The following is a 16,939-nucleotide window of genomic DNA, read 5'->3' as shown; positions in this document are numbered from 1 at the left end:
GACTTCTGTATATAACCGTACTTGATATCAATTCAAAAACACTTGTAATACTTCATTCATGATCTAGCTAATAACCCTATTTCCAAGAAACCATTACTCTAGCAATTCCTATCCAACCACTTATCATTACATTCTGGTTTACATTGTAAAAGTGTAGATGCTCGCCACTTATGGCCCTCCAATCCCCCACGGCCTTGGTCGAAGAGTCTGTCGAAGCGCCGCAGTCATGTTCTTCCACACATCCCAGCTATCCCCCTTTCCATCGGCTCTCTTGTCAAGCGTAACTTTGCACTCATCGTCCCACGGGTCACACTCGGCGGGACAAGAGAATTCTTTCCCCTGGACCTTGCCCTCGTAAAAGTACTCGCGGACGGCATTCCAAGTACACGGGCTCGGCCCGCCGCCCACCGTGGTGTGTCCCATGGACCAATGGATCAAGACGCCCGAGTCGGGATGTTCCTTGGCCATGGCGCGGGCGACATGGAGGGGCGCGACTGGGTCGTAGCGGCTGCTGAGGAAGAGTATCGGCGCGGCGGGCTTCGAGGTGTAAAGCGGCTCGGAGCTGGGGGTGGGCGTCTTGAAGGGCCCGCCAAACACCCAGTTGGGGCGGTACGGCCAACTCGCGCAGGCGGAGCGGACGCTGGCCCAGAAGGGGCCAAAGAGCCTCGATTTCATCTCCAGCTTCTGGAGGTGCTTATTCCAAAAGTTGACGTCTCTGCCGCGCCAGTCCGGGCCGTCGCTGCAGGTGACGCCCCATGTTTGCTCGGACTTGGGCTGCAATGGGTTCGAGCTGGCGTCTATCGTAATCTTGGGGCTGTCCTCGTCAATGATGGCCGCGAGGCGGTTCAGGTCACCGATGCTCATGCCATCGTAGAGGCCCAAGGCAAGGGGCTGAAACTTCTCCATAGGGCTGTACAGGGCGCTGCCAACAGCCGCGAGAACGTCGGATCCTCTGACGACCTTGATACCGCCTTTGACTGGGTTCACCTCAACGGGGTTATAATTGAGGTGGAAGATCCAATCCCAGAACTTCTTCTTGACGTCCTCGGCGTCTTTGTAGGATATGCGGAAGGGACATTTGGCGTAATTGGCATCGAAGCAGCCCCGCAAGAACGTATCAAACATCTCGTCAGTGTCTTGGAGGGCGGTGCTTGTGTCTTCAAAGTAGTAATCCATGGCGCTGTGCACGCCGTCGAGGACCATGCGTCCAACGCGGCCTGGGAACATAGATGCAAAAGTGTTGCCCAGGATTGTGCCATACGAGAAGCCGATATACTGAAGCCGCGGTACGGGGTTGTTCTCATCTTCTTCATGATTCTCTGTCTTGCCTCTTTGATGAAGCTGCGTCTTAGGCCTCTCCCGAGCTTCTCCATCTTCATCTCTCTCGGCTTCTCCTTGAGGGCCTGGTGGCTTGGGCTGCCTCTGAGCATCCTCGCGCTGCCTCAGCTCGTCGATTTCGTCAATCATCGCCACCATGTCGCGGGCCACGCTTGGAGTGTTGACGTACTCCATGCTCCCCTTGAACTCCTCATTGAGTCTACATTGCTCGGCAAAGTTTTTCGCGAGACCCAGGCCGTAGGATTGTGCGGGCTTGAGGTAGACGAGCGGACCGTTGGCACGCTCGTCGACGATCCAAGTAATGCGGCCAAGGGGATCGGAGCGGAAACAGTCGCTGGCTGGGGTTGTTCTCCCAACGCCGCGGGGATCAAAGGATAAGATCTCATAGTGACGAACACCAGGCTTATCAGCGAGGTTCTGCTGGATCGTCCTGGCTCCCTGGAGGGCGGCATCGACGCCAGAGATGCCGGGGCCGCCGGGATTGAAGATGATGGTGCCGCCAAAGGTCGGGTCGTTGTCTGGAACAACAGCTGGCAGCTTGATCATAGCAATGGCGACGGTATTTTTATCCTCGGGATTTTTCCAGTCGAGAGGGACAACCAGGCGAGCGCACTTGAAGCCATTGTAGCAGTTTTGATACTTGAGCTGCTCGCTGGGGACGATGGCGAACCAATCGAATGGAGGGGCGAGATTGGCAGTATCTGCAACTGCAGCACTTGCACCGACCATAGCGGCGGCCGCAGGAAGCAGCAGTGAAGGCAACATGGTTGCTGTATTTGTGTGTAAGCGTCAGTGTCTGATGATGGGGATGAAATGGTGATTGAGAGGCCAAGTATTGTTTTGCGTCACTTGGACTCACGGTTTAGTTTTCAGGAGTCAAACATCATTTTGACCCAGAGACCTGGATCGGGGTTTTATATAGGCACACATATAGAATCTTATACTCTACTGACAATAGCAAACTCTGCTGGAGAGTATAAGCATGAAGTTTCGTCGTGTGAGGCTGAAGTATCCATTTTCGTGGCCATATTAACCTCCACATATAAAGCTTTCACTTTGGGAGGCGCTTTCCACCCTCCCAATCATAAATTCCCTCTCTGATTCCCTATGCCTCGTATAAATCTAGAGACTCCAATCGAGCGGTGATTCCTCTTTTCGAGGGAGAGCTTTCGACAGAACAGCTTTTGGCAGAAGTACTTCTGGCGGGAGAACCCTTCATAAGAGGGCTTTTTGCAGGAGAGCGTTTAGTAGTAGCTTCGCGTGTCGATTCGATGATATCGGGGAATGCTTGGTATTCAATTGACGATTGAAGCCGTGCTGCGTCCACAACTCTCTAGGGCGTGGCCTCAATCCAGTCTTCAAATTCACCAGTAAAAAGAGCAGCATCTTCATCCCAAGGGTCGCGGTACTCCTTGTCCAGCTCGTCAATATATCCTGCGGCTCCTGAAAGCGCTGCGACTCGAATAATGGCCCATTGCAGATCGATCATGATTTTCATATTGGGAGCGTCATCTGGGTGAACTGGGATATCAAACACTTGCCCTGTGGCAAGGGACCGACCGGAGCTCGCTCTGCTGGCCTTGATGAATCCATTGTCGTCAGAAACTGTACGCCGCATTGCTTCGAGTGCTTCAGGAATGGTGCAATTCTGTTGGCAATCAAGCCCATTCCGGGGCATCCAGTGAAATTGAACTTGTACAATCGATGCTTCCTTGCTCTCTTCGATAGTCCCAAGATACTTCAGTGCAAAGTAACCCTCAGCCCACCAAGCATGAAGTTGACGATTGAGACACAACATATTCCATGCTTTGTCTGACCAACCACGGTTCTTCGACATATCAGTGAGAGTCTTATTATCATCAGTTCCAAATTGGAGTCCGTAGATGAGACTGCCACACTTGTGTGAGAAGAAACGCAATGCCGCATCTGTGGTGCTGATGGAAAAGGGCAGGATGTGGCAAACTTCAGGCATTGCTGTTTGCATGAGAACACACGCATTCCCATCTCGCACGAGGCACTATAATATAACAAGTGTCAGTAATAGCCTAGTATACTGAATGGGAATCGTGTACCTTTTTACGCTCATTTGCATTCCTATTGGTTTTCTTCGTGTTGGCTGACCCAAGGCTAGCTTGGCGTCCTTCATCACCCTTCACAGGAGTGGCTGGGGTCGCAACTGGGGTCGCAACTGGGCTCGCAACTGGGCTGCCATCAGACGTGGTTCCAGGGATTCTACCTTTCATCACTGTACGTTGAGTTAGTAATGAAGCATAGGACGAGTCTTGAATGGGGCTTACTGAAATATAGAGTCGCCTGAAGACGTTCAGTGGAGAGGTCGTGTTGGATGGTGCCATGGAAGCATTGTTTAAAATTGTGCAAAAAGTTGAGAGGCAGGAGCATCAAAGTCGCGAACTGTAAGTAGTTCAGCTGAGGCTCTTCTTCGCCAGGCTTTGGCGCGAGCTTTTTCCGGATATCATCGATTACTTGAAGCCTGACTTCAAGCTCCTCCATGGGCAAGAGACTGCTGATGGGCGCGCATTTTGGCCTGTCAGCCAAAAAAATCAACAAATCTATCTTGTCCTCTGCTGTAGTCGTCTCATTGGTAAGGAACTCGCCCAGAGCGGGCGTATACTTATCCATGATGACGATTCCCTTGTAGGCTTGGGGCGAGTAGTGGAGAGAAGGAGCAAGCAAGATGGTGGGGAGGGAAGTTGAGAAGGTTAGTATGTAGCTGGTTGGAAAATTAAGCGCTAAACACGGGGCAGAGCTGGAAATCTAGGTACAACGCGTGAGGTACCATCCATCCATCCAGATCAGAGATGGTGCATGTGTGGCGCTCCAACAAATTAATTAATTTTTTGCCGTGCTTTGCTCTTTTCAGCTGCCTGGCAATCTAAAAATACGTGAATCAGATATCATTGAAACTCTTAATGAGATACCAATTACGCGTATAAAATAGAGTCGATTCCGATTTATTCGAATTAGGAAATATTGGATACAAATTCCCCATAGGTATGCTAATGCCAACACATGATTACATGATCGACATTCTTGTTACAGCACGTAGGCTACCTGTTACTGACTCACTTGAACCAACTCACATCAATCTCATTCACACCAAAACACCAACCAGCACCATCATGTCTCCCACAATCGTCCTCATCCGCCACGCCCAAGCCCTCCACAACGAAACCCATAAGTTCCCCCCATACAAGCCACCCAAAATAAAAATAAAATACAAACAAAGTACATGAAACTAACAAATTGCCTCCACAAGACTACTCCATCCCCGACCCCGGTCTCACCGACCACGGCATCAAACAATGCGGCCAGCTCCGCTACAACCTCTTCCAGCGCTTCTCCTCCTTCGAGGGCCGCATCGCCGTCATCGCGAGCCCGATGGTGCGCACGCTGCAGACGGCGAGTTTGGCTGCCGATTGGCTCGTTGAGCGCGGTGTGAAGATTGAGGCGGATGCTGATTGGCAGGGTATGTGGAAATCCCGACTTATACATGCTCTCTCTACGGATCACATACCTATCTGCTACTCACTCCCACTTCTTTTAATCTTCAATGTTTCTATGTGAAAAGTATATGATGTAGAGCAAAAAGTCTGATAAAAAACTGGCAGAACTCTCAGCCAAGCCCTGCGACACCGGGTCTCCTCTCTCTCTCCTGCCCCTCATCAAAGACAACCAGACCAAGCACCAATTCTCATCCCCCTGCTACGACTTCTCCGCCATCCCACCAGTCTGGCCCGACAAAACAGAGGACCCGTTAGCTAAAAACCTCTTCGGATATACCCGAACGGCAGTCTTACGTCGTGGTCGCCGCTGTCTCGAGAAATTGAGCAAGAGACCCGAAGACTTGATCTTTGTGTTTTCGCACTCGGCGTTTCTGAGGTCAGGTGTGTCTGGGTGGTGGTATTATAATGCGGATTACCGCATTTTTACTTTGGATGAGAAGCTGGAGTTGAAGATTGACGAGTCTACGCTGGAGGGGGGGATGGGGTGGTCGTGGAATAAGAGGGCTGAGTTGGGTAGTGAGGTACCGGAGGATGTGACGGAAGAGGAGATCATTGAGGACAAGAATTGAGCAAGATGGCGTTGGATAGACTATTAGTGATTTCCCTCAGCGTCAGAGCGATACACATGTCCATTGTAAGTAGATGATGAGATAGATGTTATATACCTATACAGTTATATACATATAAACTTTGAGAAAATACATACATGTCGATGTACTCTATAATACAAATAGCCTCTTTTTCTGTGGTGACTCTATTTTGACAAGAAGCTCTGGAATGCTGATTGATCAATCACCACGTTGCCCACTGCCCTCAATCTCTTTCTTCCCTCCTTCTGCTTCTCTAGCAGTTTTCTGCGTCTAGTAATATCACTCGCGTGGAGCTTTGCGAGGACGTCTTTTCGGAAAGGTTTGATGGTTTCTCGAGCAATAACCTTGTTGCCCACAACGGCTTGAATAACGACCTCTAGATAACAAATTAAGGTTAGCAAAAGTAACATCTGGGTGAATAGTACAAGAGAAGGGGGGGCTTTGAAACACTAACCGAACATTTGTCGATCGACATGCTCTTTGAACTTAGTGACCCATTGGCGTCCCAGGCGGTCAACCTGCGTCGAATGTATCACTCGGCAAATGGCGTCGACGGGCTGTCGATTAACAAGTAGCTGGAGCTTCACCAATTTGCTCTGGCGCCACCCTGCGTCCTCGTAATCAAGAGTCGCATAACCTTTTCTACACAGGGGATTAGGTCTAATCCACAATAAAAGTAGCCACATAGCTGGAAACTTACGAGACGCCTTTGAGTTTTCCAAACAAATCATCGACCAACTGTGAGGCGGGAATGTCGTATGAGAGAATAACCTGGTCGGTGTGGAAAAACTCTAGGCTCTTTTGCTCTCCGCGATTGCCCTCGCAAAGCTCAATGACGCGGCCGAGGTACTCTTCAGGAACCGTGATTGTCGCTTTCACATAGCTACCAAGACAGTCAGTCGTCATACTCTACATCTTCGACTTTGTGAAACTTACGGCTCGTATAATGTGGCAGCTCTAATCCGGTGATCGCTCGAATCTGGAAACAAGGCTGGGTTCTGCACAACCTCCTCTGACTCGTCGGCATACACAATCTTGGTAGGCACGGTAGGTTCCGTGATTATAATGCTCTTGCCATGCTCCTGTCTCAACCGATCTTGGAATACCGAGCAATGAAGACTGCCCAAAAATCCAAGACGCCACCCCGATCCAAGAGCCTCGGAAAAGTCCTTTTGCAGCGTCACACTGCGATCATTGAGCACAAGCTGGTTGATGCTGTCAGCGAGACGAGTGTAGTCACTCTGGTCCGTAGGAAACGCCGCAACAAACACCATGGGCTTGGGCTCCTCAAAGCCTGGACAAGGCTCGACGATATCTTCGTCCCCAACCGTGGTGAAAGTGTCGCCCAGCTTGGCGTCTTGAATCCGTTTCATGCCCGGATTAAAGTACACATAACCGACCTGGCCTGCGCGAAGTACCGTCTGCGGCATTGCATTGGGATACTGAATACCGACCTGGCCAACCGTGTACTTCATGCCTGTGCCCAGTGACACGACATTGTCTCCCGTCTTGATAGATCCATCAAACAGCCTCACTAGCAGAACCACGCCCTTGAAAGTGTCGTACCAAGAATCAACCAGGAGCATCTTCAACGGCTTATTCTCATCGCCAACAGGGTGCGGAATCCCCTCCACCACCGCCGGCAGAAGAGCACCAACGCCTTTACCCGTCTTTGCGCTCACCAACACAGCCTTTTTAGGATCCAACTCAAAGCTCGTCTCCATCTGGTCCAGAACGCGGGGCACATCGGCCGACGGCATGTCGATCTTGTTGATGACGGGGACAAGCGCCAGATCCTGCGCAAAGGCCAGGTGAAAGTTGGACACCGTCTGCGCCTGGATGCCCTGGCTGGCGTCGATCAGCAGCAGAGCGCCGCCGCAGCTGGCGTATGAACGGGTGACCTCGGCGCGGAAATCGACGTGGCCTGGCGTGTCGACGAGATGCAGCAGGTAATCTTCGCCATTGTGCTTGTATATCATGGTGCACGTCTGTGCTTTCACTGTGATTCCTCGCTCGCGTTCGACGTCGAGTTTGTCCTGAAGATGGATTCTAATATTCAGTTTCACAGCCTCTCTCCGGCAATTGATTGGATTCTGCTGCGGCACCTACAAGAATCTGCTTATTCGCATCGCTGGCCGAGATGGTGCCCGTCAGCTCCAGCAGCCGGTCGCTCAGCGTGCTCTTGCCATGGTCAATGTGCGCCACGATGCAAAAGTTTCTGTACCGCTCAATGGGAATCGCGGCTATCCGCGCCTCGAGCTGCGCAGGCGTCGGCTTCGTCTGCGAGGCGTAGTTGCGATGCCGGCACGGAGCTGTCGTGCGCAGAAGCAGAGACCATCTAGATGTAGATGCGTTGTGGTTGAGACCATGACTGCTGGAATTCCGCAGCCATTCTCGAGTCCAGGCTCGTCCGGCTCTCCCAGCCAGGCTCATCTGGGCATCCACGAAGCTTGCATTGGGCGACTCTGCGATGTCGCTGGTTGGATTGCTAGAGGAAGAGTCAATGGAAGCTAGGGTAGACAAAAACTGTGCTCAAAAGGTGGGCGGATTATTTCCGCCCTTGCGACCACTGCCCCTCCTTGGTCAAATATTATTCAACTACAAACCGACACTGAGAGCATCTAATCACATTATGAATCACACCATGATCTGTAATTGTATGGCTGTAATGAAGCTATCCTTTATGATCGCTTCTTTTTCTTCGCTCAGGTATACGTGCGTTCTATCTCGCTCTTTCGCAACAAAACGCTGCAAATGTAGTAATATATATACATAGAATGGTTATATCGTCAATGACTGAACCATCAAAAACAGTCGCCTGCTCTTCTTCTTTGTATCAAGATTCTCAAACATGACATTCATCTGCCACTTTGCCGAATATCCCATATAAACGTGCCGTTGCTGTTTCTGTTTCTAATCGTTCCGTCATTATGAACATTATTCCAAGTTTCAGCGGTGAATTATTTCCGTCTCTTAATCATTAGGTATCATATTGTATAAAACACAGACAGCAACTCTCTCTCGCAACCCCTCTCCTCTTTAGGCCAGAACCCATTCGCTTCCTCTCTTGATGAATTTATCCAGTAAAAGACCGAGGTCAGCCAGCACAAACCGGCAGATGTAGAAGCCGAAAAACTCGGCTGCGTGTCGTGTGCAAAGCTCCAACCCGACTTGGGTCTTGTCCGCATGTCGTAGACCGGGGTCGTCAACTTGCCTCGCGATTTGATCTACACCATCTCCATTAGTTCGTTGTAACTATACCAGATAGGTTATCTCTATATCACTTACCAACTGCCTGGGCAGCGTCAAACAAGCGCGCAAGCGAGCCCATATAGCTAGCATTAGGGCCGATGAACTGAGCTTGGCTTACATCTCGCTTGGCCGGTCGACTTGCCGGTTTCGGTGTCATGGGAATAGACGCCAGTGTTGTCACCTCCTTGACTTCAGCACTGGCATTCCGGTTGCTGTATGATCCTCCCAACCCAACACCCGATGTCTTTGGTCGAAGCCTTCGCCATGAGAATGCAGAGGCTTTACCAGACACGCTGCCTGATCGTGGCACATTTGACCCATTATCTCCATCCGCGAGAGAGGCATCTTTGAATAAAAGGCCGGAGCCTTGGACGCCTACTTCGCTCCCTAGCTTTCGTGCTAGAGTCGACTGTACCTGCTCTAAAACGCCCTCGAGGGCTTGCATTTCTTCCAACACGGCGTCTGCATCAAAAGTGTCAACTTTGGCCAGCTTTAGGAGAGCCGCAGTCAAAAAGTCGCAGTTTGCAATCTTGTCTTCCACATTCTTAATCTTGACTCCCTTAACCCGCCAAACATCTCGCGGCACAAACAGCTTTGTGCTGACGTATCCTCCCTTGGGGTGCACAAGTGTTTGGTAGAGGCATCGCATCAGCCAAAAAGGGCGCAGCATGAAGTCGTTTGGACAGGATTCCAGAGGCAAGGGGACGTCCACGGAAACAATGGGGCTTTGAGGGCCGGGAGTGGCTGCTACGTGGAAATTGTCGTCAAATAGATGCAATCCTGCACCACCGGCTCCCATCTCCATGTTTTCTTTGAAAGACGTGATGAGAGGTGTCGGCAGTGCAGGCACAGCAGGCGCCTTGCCATAAGGATTGGGAGTGCCAGGAGACACGTCGGAGCTGTCGTCAAGATGCGACACTGACATGTTTCTGCTCTTCATGCTTCTCAAACTGGACGACGAAAAGTTCTTCCGCAGTCTGTGGATGGAAGGTGAGGCGCTAGGCGCTTCTTCTCCTTCTAGCAGCCTTCTCTTGGCGGTTGGCGATGCAGGAATCTTTGAGTCAGATGCAAAGCCTTCTGGTATCGGCGGCCTGACGGGTTGAGCGCTGTCTGTTCGGGCCAGCACCTCTGCAGGCGGCTCCTGAGTGCTTGGGGATATTTCGTCATCGTCATAAATCGACCTGCTTGGGGGTTGTCCTAGATTTGAGGTCTCAATCTTGAGCTGCTTTGGATTCTGTCCAGAGAGTCGACGATTCCGCACTCCACCTGATGGAGAACCCGAGCCTGCTGGTGGTAAGTCTGGCAATGCCGAAGTCGGGGGCGGTAAATTTGGCAAAGCCGATGTTGGAGGCGGCACTGCTGGTGGTGATGGCTGTATGGCATTGGTAGTGTTAGGAATAGGTGGTCTCTGTGACAAGGCAGAGAAGGACCGGACCCCTGAGATGAAGTCCGCTTGTGTCTCGTCCTCGTTCCACGCTTCCTGCTGTTTTGCCGACACTGTTGTACCATACGGCTGTTCCATTGTAAAGTCCTCGATTGCAAAGTCGCGCGTAATCTCATCCAGCAGCCTCTCTTCTTCTTCAGATGAATCATCCTCGTAGAACCCGTCGGCAGTATATTTGTCCTCCTCCTGCAACTGCTGGAGGTTCTGCTGCTGTGCTTGTCGGAGATTCGCCAGCTCATCATAGGCTTCCTGCTCGGTCTGTCTCACTCTTTCACGTGCCTTTTCCACCTTTTGTAGCACGCTTGCCATGGCGTCTTCGTGGGTGTCTATGGGTTCATAGTCTACGGGGCCCATGGGCTCGAAACCGTCGTCGTAGGCAGCTTCGATGGCAGCATCCAGAGCCGTGTCAAACTCAGCCTCGGTGTTTCCACTGGCAGCCCTGATGTGGCGTCGACGGTAGCCAAGCGACGAGGTGCGTGAGTGCACAGATGATGCTGTTGATGCTCCCGACTCATCGATTGGATCCAGCCATGAACTCTGGACTCCATCTACAACTTCCTGGTCATACGGAGATAGGACGGTATCGCTAGGTTGTCGCTGATGGCCGTGATGCTGAGTGTGCTGCTGATACTGATAGGGTTCGTGTGGTGGTAGCTCCGCAAACATGTCGTCATTGTTCGTCTTGACTGGCGATTTCGAGCGAGGCGATAGAGGGGGCGGCGCATATTGGCCCTCTTGGTGCTGTGCGCGAAGATCTTCAGTAGAGCGTAGCCGCCTGGGCGCCCGAGAAAACGATGATTGCAACAGTCCGGGCTGAGAAGGCTGCAGTCTATCCATTGTTGCGTAACCCGTGGTTTGCTGCCATTGGTGTGGCGGTGCTCCTCCTGAAATGGGCGAACTGTCTCCCCCAATGTAGCTAACAATTCGTGCCGTCTCGATCCTGGGGGCCTCTTCCATCATCTCGTAGTCCTGGTGCATGTATATGGACGCGCTGTAGTCTTCACTCTCTGGTCTAGCAGGCAGAGCCTTGACAGTCTCGTCCTGCCACGGGCCCATCTGATCCAGTTCATCGATACGGCTGGTGTATGTTTGGCGCTGTGCATTCAATGTTAGCTAAAGAGGGCGTGAATTCTTGTTCCTTGTGATTTGACACTTACAATGGCTTCAAGCTTCCTCTTGTCCTCATCCCCTGACGTTCGGTCAAGCACCTGCTGCAATAAGTCACATGCCTCAGAGTAGGCTTCTCGAGCGCCTTCGAAATTTTGGGCATTGTCGAGCTGCACTGCCGTGTTGGCCTTTTGCAGCGCTCGAGAAAGCATTGCCTTTTGAGAAGGATTTTTCTGAGCGCGGGGCTTGCCCATGTCTCTGCTGCTTTTGCCCGAATGGTCCCTCGAGTGGCCCCGAGGGGCGTAAGGATCGTGGTTTTGCTCGTGGGGCATTCTGGCGGTAGATTGTGTCGTGACAGCAGGATTTGCGTAGGGATTGGGCGACATGGAGCGTAGGTGGCTGCTCTCGTAATGCCTCATGGACATGCTCGACTCCGACCTCATTGGATACGCTCGCGTGGGAGTTGCGCTGCGATCAGACGAGGCGAAGTGGTTCCGATCGGTTCGGTGCAGGTTGTGCGGCGCCTGAGCGGCAGCAAGAGCGGACGAACCGTGAGAAGCACCCACTACAGCCTCGATACTGGCGCGACGGGTATATGACGAGTTGGAGTTGGAATGGTAGTGCGAATGAGAGCCAGAGGCCTGGTGAGAGGCATAAGGGGACGTGCGACTCGAAGAAGACGAAACGGACGAAGTTGACCAGCGGTTTCGGGAACGGGAGCCTTGCTGCGGCGATGCTCCGGTGGTGGTGCCCCTGCTGGGATGCGACGACGGAGTTGAGGGCCGCTTGAGGCTAACGGGGGGGTGCACGGTGTCGCGATGCGCCTGATGGAGTGGATTGCCGCTATTGTTGCCAATACTAGCAGGAGGAAGCGTATGAGTAGCGGCGGTAGTATGAGTGGTAGCGGCAGTGGTAGTAGCAGTATGAGTGGCACGAGTGGGCGACTGCGACACGTGCGACGGATGGATCAGCGACGAGCTTCGCGGCAGGCGGACGGACGAGAAGACGGAGCGTGGGACTGGCGTGACGCTGTCAAGGCCTGGAGCTGGAGGGTCTCGCGATGGCGGGTTGCTCGTAAGATTAGGATTATGCGATATTGATATTGGCGGCAGTGGTGGCGGCGGCGGCGGCGACGACGGTGGTCTAGAAGAGAGATTTGCTCGGCTGGGTGCGTCTACCAGGCCGGTGATGATGCTGTCGCCAAAGGAGCCAAAGGAGTGCGATTGCTGCATGCTCTGCGAGTTGCTGGACTGGTGCGGGCTCCCGTCTCAGCCAATAGTCGCCTCTTCCGGCCAATCTTACTCGTACAACGTGGGTCGGGCTTGGATATGGAGATCAATGTGGTTATCGCGCGTGTTTGGCAGACGGCCATGACCACAGGCAGAGTTGAAACGCTCTTTGTCCACGGCGAGGCGAGGCTGATCAGTACTAGTATATCGTATATCGCCAGATCTCTCGGGAGGATGCCAGAGAAGGAGAGGCTCGCAGATCTACTCCCACGACCGCTTTGTCCTATCCAGAAGTCGCTCCGGGGACGAAGAAAATCGGGGATTTGGAGGTTCCCTGTGCTGTGGATCGTGGGGATGAGTTGCGGCAAGGCAGCTCAGTGCATAGGCGCAAGTACCGGTACCTGGCGATGATCAGGGCCCCGGTACGGTGCGGTGCTCAGCGAACCGCCCACTGACCACTTTGGAGTTGCAGTTGCGCTCTCACCGCCCAACGGAGGTACCCGCGGCCTGCAAACTGCGGTGTTACCGTGCCCGTACCTGTACCGTCCTCGTACAAAACTGAACTGTACCGTATCGTGCTACTGTACAGCACCTAACGTTTGATTGTGCTCCCCGGCTAGTGGTATTACCGCTGTCAGGCCCGCCGCTGCCAGGTCTGGAAAACCAAAACCCCCTGGATGGTGGATGGCCGGTTCGCAATCAATCACGACAGGCCAGTGCCGCTACATGGAGCCCTTAAAACCGACCCCTAACCCATCACGTCTCGTCCCCTTTTTCGACCCCTGGCCGCTGGGGTGGTTACTAGTACTTGTTCGTACCAAGTAGGAAATGCCAGGCTCTTCCGCTCCCCAATTGGTCAATGCACTCGACCTGTTTGAACAGGGCCTGCGCCATCTTTGTTTCGGCTTAGCACCCCGTTAACGTCGCAATGCCCCGCTTATAGGAGGAATCCCCCATAGAAGCTTATCGTTTGCTAGAATTGCCGTAATTGAAGGACAAGGGCTACGATAAAAGCAGCAAGCTGAGCTATGCCGAGTGTGAGCTTGACTTTTGGCTGTTAGACAAAAACACGAAACGACGTTGCTTAAAACAGAATGGCGAACGTTGATGATCTTTTCAAGGTATGAAACAAGATTGCTGGAATCGCTGGGTACTCCCAAAGGACCAATTAAACAGGCATTCTGATTGCTTATCCAGGCATCTGGCTCCCTCGGCAAGCGGAAACTCGACCAGCCAATTCGTGACCCCAGTAAGTTGACATGAAACCTGTAAGCTAGCTCTCAAGTCAATGCTAACAAGCCGTGATTTCTTCAATCAGACGAAATCTACAAAGCGACCAAGTTGACCGACAGAACCACCAATCGCCATGCCCAAGTCGAAGATGATGCAGAGAATCCCGCCGATGACGACGATTTCGGACCCGAGTTGCCACCAGAAGACGACGTAGGCGACGACGAAGAGGGCCGCTTCTTTGGCGGCGGTATCACCAAGCAAGAATCAGAAATCCTCGATTTCGTCGACAAGGCCGACGCGGGCGGTGATTTGGACAAGATTGACAGCGCCTGGCTCAGAAGGACGGCTCTCAACCTCGAAAAGCTCATCACCAAGAACTCGGAGCTGCGCTCCCGGTTCGAGGACCAGCCGCACAAATTCATCGACAGCGAGGCCGACCTCGACGCCGAAATTAAGAACCTCTCGCTCTTGGCCGAATCCTCCGAGCTGTATGGCGAGTTTGTGAAGCTGGGAACCGCGGGAAGCTTAGTCAGTCTGCTGACGCACGAGAACTCGGACATTGCCATTGATGCGATTGAGATCATCGGGGAGCTCACGGATGACGATGTCGTGACGGAGACTGAGCAATGGGACACCTTGGTCGGCGCGTTGATAGACAGTGACCTCTTGAGTCTGCTAGTCTCCAACCTGTCACGCTTTAACGAAGACGACGAGTCGGATCGCAATGGCGTATATCATTCTCTCAGTGTATTAGAGAACCTCAGCTCTCAGAAGGCCGTCGCGACCCGAATGTGCGAGGAGGAAGCCCTGCTAAAGTGGCTGTTGCAGCGCATTCAGCGCACCGAATCATCCGTAACTCAGAACAAGCAATATGCCGCCGAGGTGCTGGCCATTCTCTCACAGGCAGCTCCCGAAAACCGGGAGAAGCTCGTCAGCTTAGACATTATTGACATCATGCTGCAGCTTGTGGCTCCATACCGCCGACGCGACCCAGAAAAGGGCGGCCCAGAAGAGGAATTTGTAGAGAATTTATTTGAGAGCTTGACGTGTCTCGTCGATACGCCCGCAGGGAGAGTCAAATTCCTCGAGGCCGAAGGAACTGAGCTCTGTCTTATCTTAATCAAAGAGAGCAAAGTGGCAAAGCACCCCTCATTACGCCTACTAGACCACGCGACAGGTGGCACCACCAGCGCCGAAATATGCCAGCGGATTGTCGAGGCGGGCGGCCTGAAAACGACGTTTACCATGTTTAACAAGAGCCACGATCAGCGTCTCATTGGGCCCTTGCTCTCTATATTCTCTTCCATGCTGCGCTTCCTGCCTGCCGATTCTCCCGAGCGAATACGCTTGCTGGCAAAGTTCGTTGAGAAGGAGTATGAAAAGACTGCGAAATTAGTAAAACTACACAGAGATTATACCACGCGCATAAAAGCCGCTGAAGAAGAGCATCGGCAAGAATCAGCGCGTTCTAGAGATGCGGAGGAGGACCGCGAGATACAGCTGCTCTCCAAGAAAATGGACGCCGGCTTGTTCAACCTCCAGCTAGTTGATGTCATTTTGGCGTGGCTCATTGCGGAGGATGGCGGCGCGAATCAGAAGATTAAGCGGCTGTTGGCAGAGACAGATGATACCTTTAAGTCGATCCAGAAGACGCTCAAGGAGCAATTGAACGAGTTGGATACCACCGAAGAAGATAGCAAGGATATGGGCGAGATGCTGAGCACTCTGATAGATTTCCTCAACTAATGAATCGAGGGTTGAGTTGCGTCAGCCAGCAAACAGAAGGGAAAACGTACAAGTAATAATGAGCAAAATGTAGTCTTTTTTCAAATGTTTTCAAGTATAAATTAATGTGCAAGCCCGACCGAGTGAACGATCTCGACAAAGTATCATATGATATATTCCAGCAAACCCCTCCTCCAATCGCTTGTATCGAATGTCAATTGCGTCCATCCATCTCAGTATACACTCCCCCTTCTTCGCCAATCTATCGGTATTCTCGACTCAGTCTTCACGCAGCCACGGGCTTCACCTCGAACACGGCGTCCAGGAGATGCTTAACCACGGCGTCCTGGTTCTTCTTGCCCGCCTCCTTGATCACCTCGATCTGCTTCTCGGCCTCCTTGTTCGCCTCCTGCTCAGCGGCCTCGTTGCCCTTGCTGTGCTACAATCGATGTGTTAGCGGGGGGACGTTGAAAGAAGCTGTGTGGGGTTTTTCTTGTCATACCTCGGCCTCGAACTTCTTGAACTCGTCCTCCTTGTTGGCTTTGTAGTCGGCGATTTCCTTCTTGGCCTCGTCACGAGCCTCCTTGACGCGCTTGGTACGGACTGCGGGCGTTCGAGGAACCGTCAGTTTCCGGCATTGTTCGTATAGGATTTGTGTCGGTGCGGGATTACTCACATTCTCGAGCTGTGTACACGCGATCGTTAGCAGGTAGTTCCTTTGTTGCGGCAAAAGCAAGCAGTGTCCAACATACCCCTCTGTACAATCTTGGATGCCTCCCTCTCAGCCTACCCAGAAAACACAAATCAGCACCCACGAATCAACGTAAACCCCCATCGAGATAGGCGCGCAGTTTCATTTCGGATCGTTCGTCAAACGTACATCGAGGAGAGTCTGGATACCGGCCGAGTTCTGTGCAGACTGTACCAAGTCAGCTACTCCGAAGCTAAATGCTCCCTCACGCAACGCTTGCGCACTCACCATGATTGCTAGATGTAGATTGAAAGGACTCGCTCAAATTAGAAAGAAGAGGAACAGAAGAAAAGGGTGGATGCAATTCAGTCGAGGTGTTTTGGGAACAGGCGCAGAGGTGGTATGTCGCAAGTTAAAGGTGGTTGACTGTACAGTAGGTTGGTGCAGCTCCGATGCAAGAGGATAGAGGCATCGATCTTAGGTAATGCCCGCTGTCGTCACAGCTCGGCGTGGCTCGGCGTTAGAAGTGTGCTCCTAAAGTAGCTTTTCGCAGCTGGACTAACAGTAAAACGCCAATACTTTGGGGTTGGGATGTTAGTGCATGCCACTGGGGGTACATTGCCTCTAGCCAAATGGAACAATCTGACCACTCACGACACAGCTCTGAAATCTTCACTCTCATCCTCATGCTATATCCGTATAATATCAACCACCCACGCTCATACAAACCACCCACTCATCCACCAGCTATTCCTGTGGTATATTCGGCAAATTACCATCAATCCTTCAAGATAATCTCTTCCCAT

At 52.2% G+C, this 16,939-nt stretch overlaps 7 protein-coding genes across 7 annotated transcripts; 2 read left to right on the top strand and 5 right to left on the bottom strand.

The window, feature by feature from the left end:
* Positions 1–168: 168 nt before the first annotated feature.
* T069G_02484 (alpha/beta hydrolase fold domain-containing protein) lies at positions 169–2,103 on the bottom strand (the record flags this gene model as incomplete). The annotated part of the gene is made up of 1 exon (XM_056169694.1): positions 169–2,103. One exon carries the CDS (start codon positions 2,101–2,103, stop codon positions 169–171), a length of 1,935 nt encoding a protein of 644 aa, XP_056030586.1.
* A 568-nt stretch (positions 2,104–2,671) lies between these two features.
* On the bottom strand, positions 2,672–3,978 carry T069G_02483 (HNH endonuclease domain-containing protein; the record flags this gene model as incomplete). The annotated part of the gene is made up of 3 exons (XM_056169693.1): positions 2,672–3,355; positions 3,411–3,583; positions 3,636–3,978. The coding sequence occupies 3 exons, from the start codon at positions 3,976–3,978 to the stop codon at positions 2,672–2,674; spliced, it is 1,200 nt and encodes a 399-aa protein (XP_056030585.1).
* Positions 3,979–4,033: 55 nt separating this feature from the next.
* T069G_02482 (histidine phosphatase superfamily (branch 1) domain-containing protein) lies at positions 4,034–5,431 on the top strand (the record flags this gene model as incomplete). The annotated part of the gene is made up of 3 exons (XM_056169692.1): positions 4,034–4,061; positions 4,616–4,825; positions 4,968–5,431. 3 exons carry the CDS (start codon positions 4,034–4,036, stop codon positions 5,429–5,431), a joined length of 702 nt encoding a protein of 233 aa, XP_056030584.1.
* Positions 5,432–5,616: 185 nt separating this feature from the next.
* T069G_02481 (elongation factor tu GTP binding domain-containing protein) lies at positions 5,617–7,885 on the bottom strand (the record flags this gene model as incomplete). The annotated part of the gene is made up of 6 exons (XM_056169691.1): positions 5,617–5,828; positions 5,907–6,094; positions 6,153–6,335; positions 6,389–6,852; positions 6,907–7,488; positions 7,562–7,885. 6 exons carry the CDS (start codon positions 7,883–7,885, stop codon positions 5,617–5,619), a joined length of 1,953 nt encoding a protein of 650 aa, XP_056030583.1.
* A 606-nt stretch (positions 7,886–8,491) lies between these two features.
* Positions 8,492–12,487, bottom strand: T069G_02480 (MIT (microtubule interacting and transport) domain-containing protein; the record flags this gene model as incomplete). The annotated part of the gene is made up of 3 exons (XM_056169690.1): positions 8,492–8,679; positions 8,741–11,243; positions 11,306–12,487. The coding sequence occupies 3 exons, from the start codon at positions 12,485–12,487 to the stop codon at positions 8,492–8,494; spliced, it is 3,873 nt and encodes a 1,290-aa protein (XP_056030582.1).
* Positions 12,488–13,578: 1,091 nt separating this feature from the next.
* T069G_02479 (catenin-beta-like, arm-motif containing nuclear domain-containing protein) lies at positions 13,579–15,463 on the top strand (the record flags this gene model as incomplete). The annotated part of the gene is made up of 3 exons (XM_056169689.1): positions 13,579–13,605; positions 13,682–13,733; positions 13,803–15,463. 3 exons carry the CDS (start codon positions 13,579–13,581, stop codon positions 15,461–15,463), a joined length of 1,740 nt encoding a protein of 579 aa, XP_056030581.1.
* Positions 15,464–15,728: 265 nt separating this feature from the next.
* T069G_02478 (vacuolar (H+)-ATPase G subunit domain-containing protein) lies at positions 15,729–16,424 on the bottom strand (the record flags this gene model as incomplete). Its single annotated transcript, XM_056169688.1, has 6 exons — positions 15,729–15,881; positions 15,945–16,045; positions 16,119–16,127; positions 16,195–16,228; positions 16,323–16,361; positions 16,422–16,424. The coding sequence occupies 6 exons, from the start codon at positions 16,422–16,424 to the stop codon at positions 15,729–15,731; spliced, it is 339 nt and encodes a 112-aa protein (XP_056030580.1).
* Between the last annotated feature and the right edge of the window lie 515 nt (positions 16,425–16,939).

Source organism: Trichoderma breve, chromosome 2, assembly GCF_028502605.1.
Source record: "Trichoderma breve strain T069 chromosome 2, whole genome shotgun sequence".
Lineage (NCBI taxonomy): Eukaryota > Fungi > Ascomycota > Sordariomycetes > Hypocreales > Hypocreaceae > Trichoderma > Trichoderma breve.
This window is presented reverse-complemented; position numbering and strand designations above follow the sequence as displayed.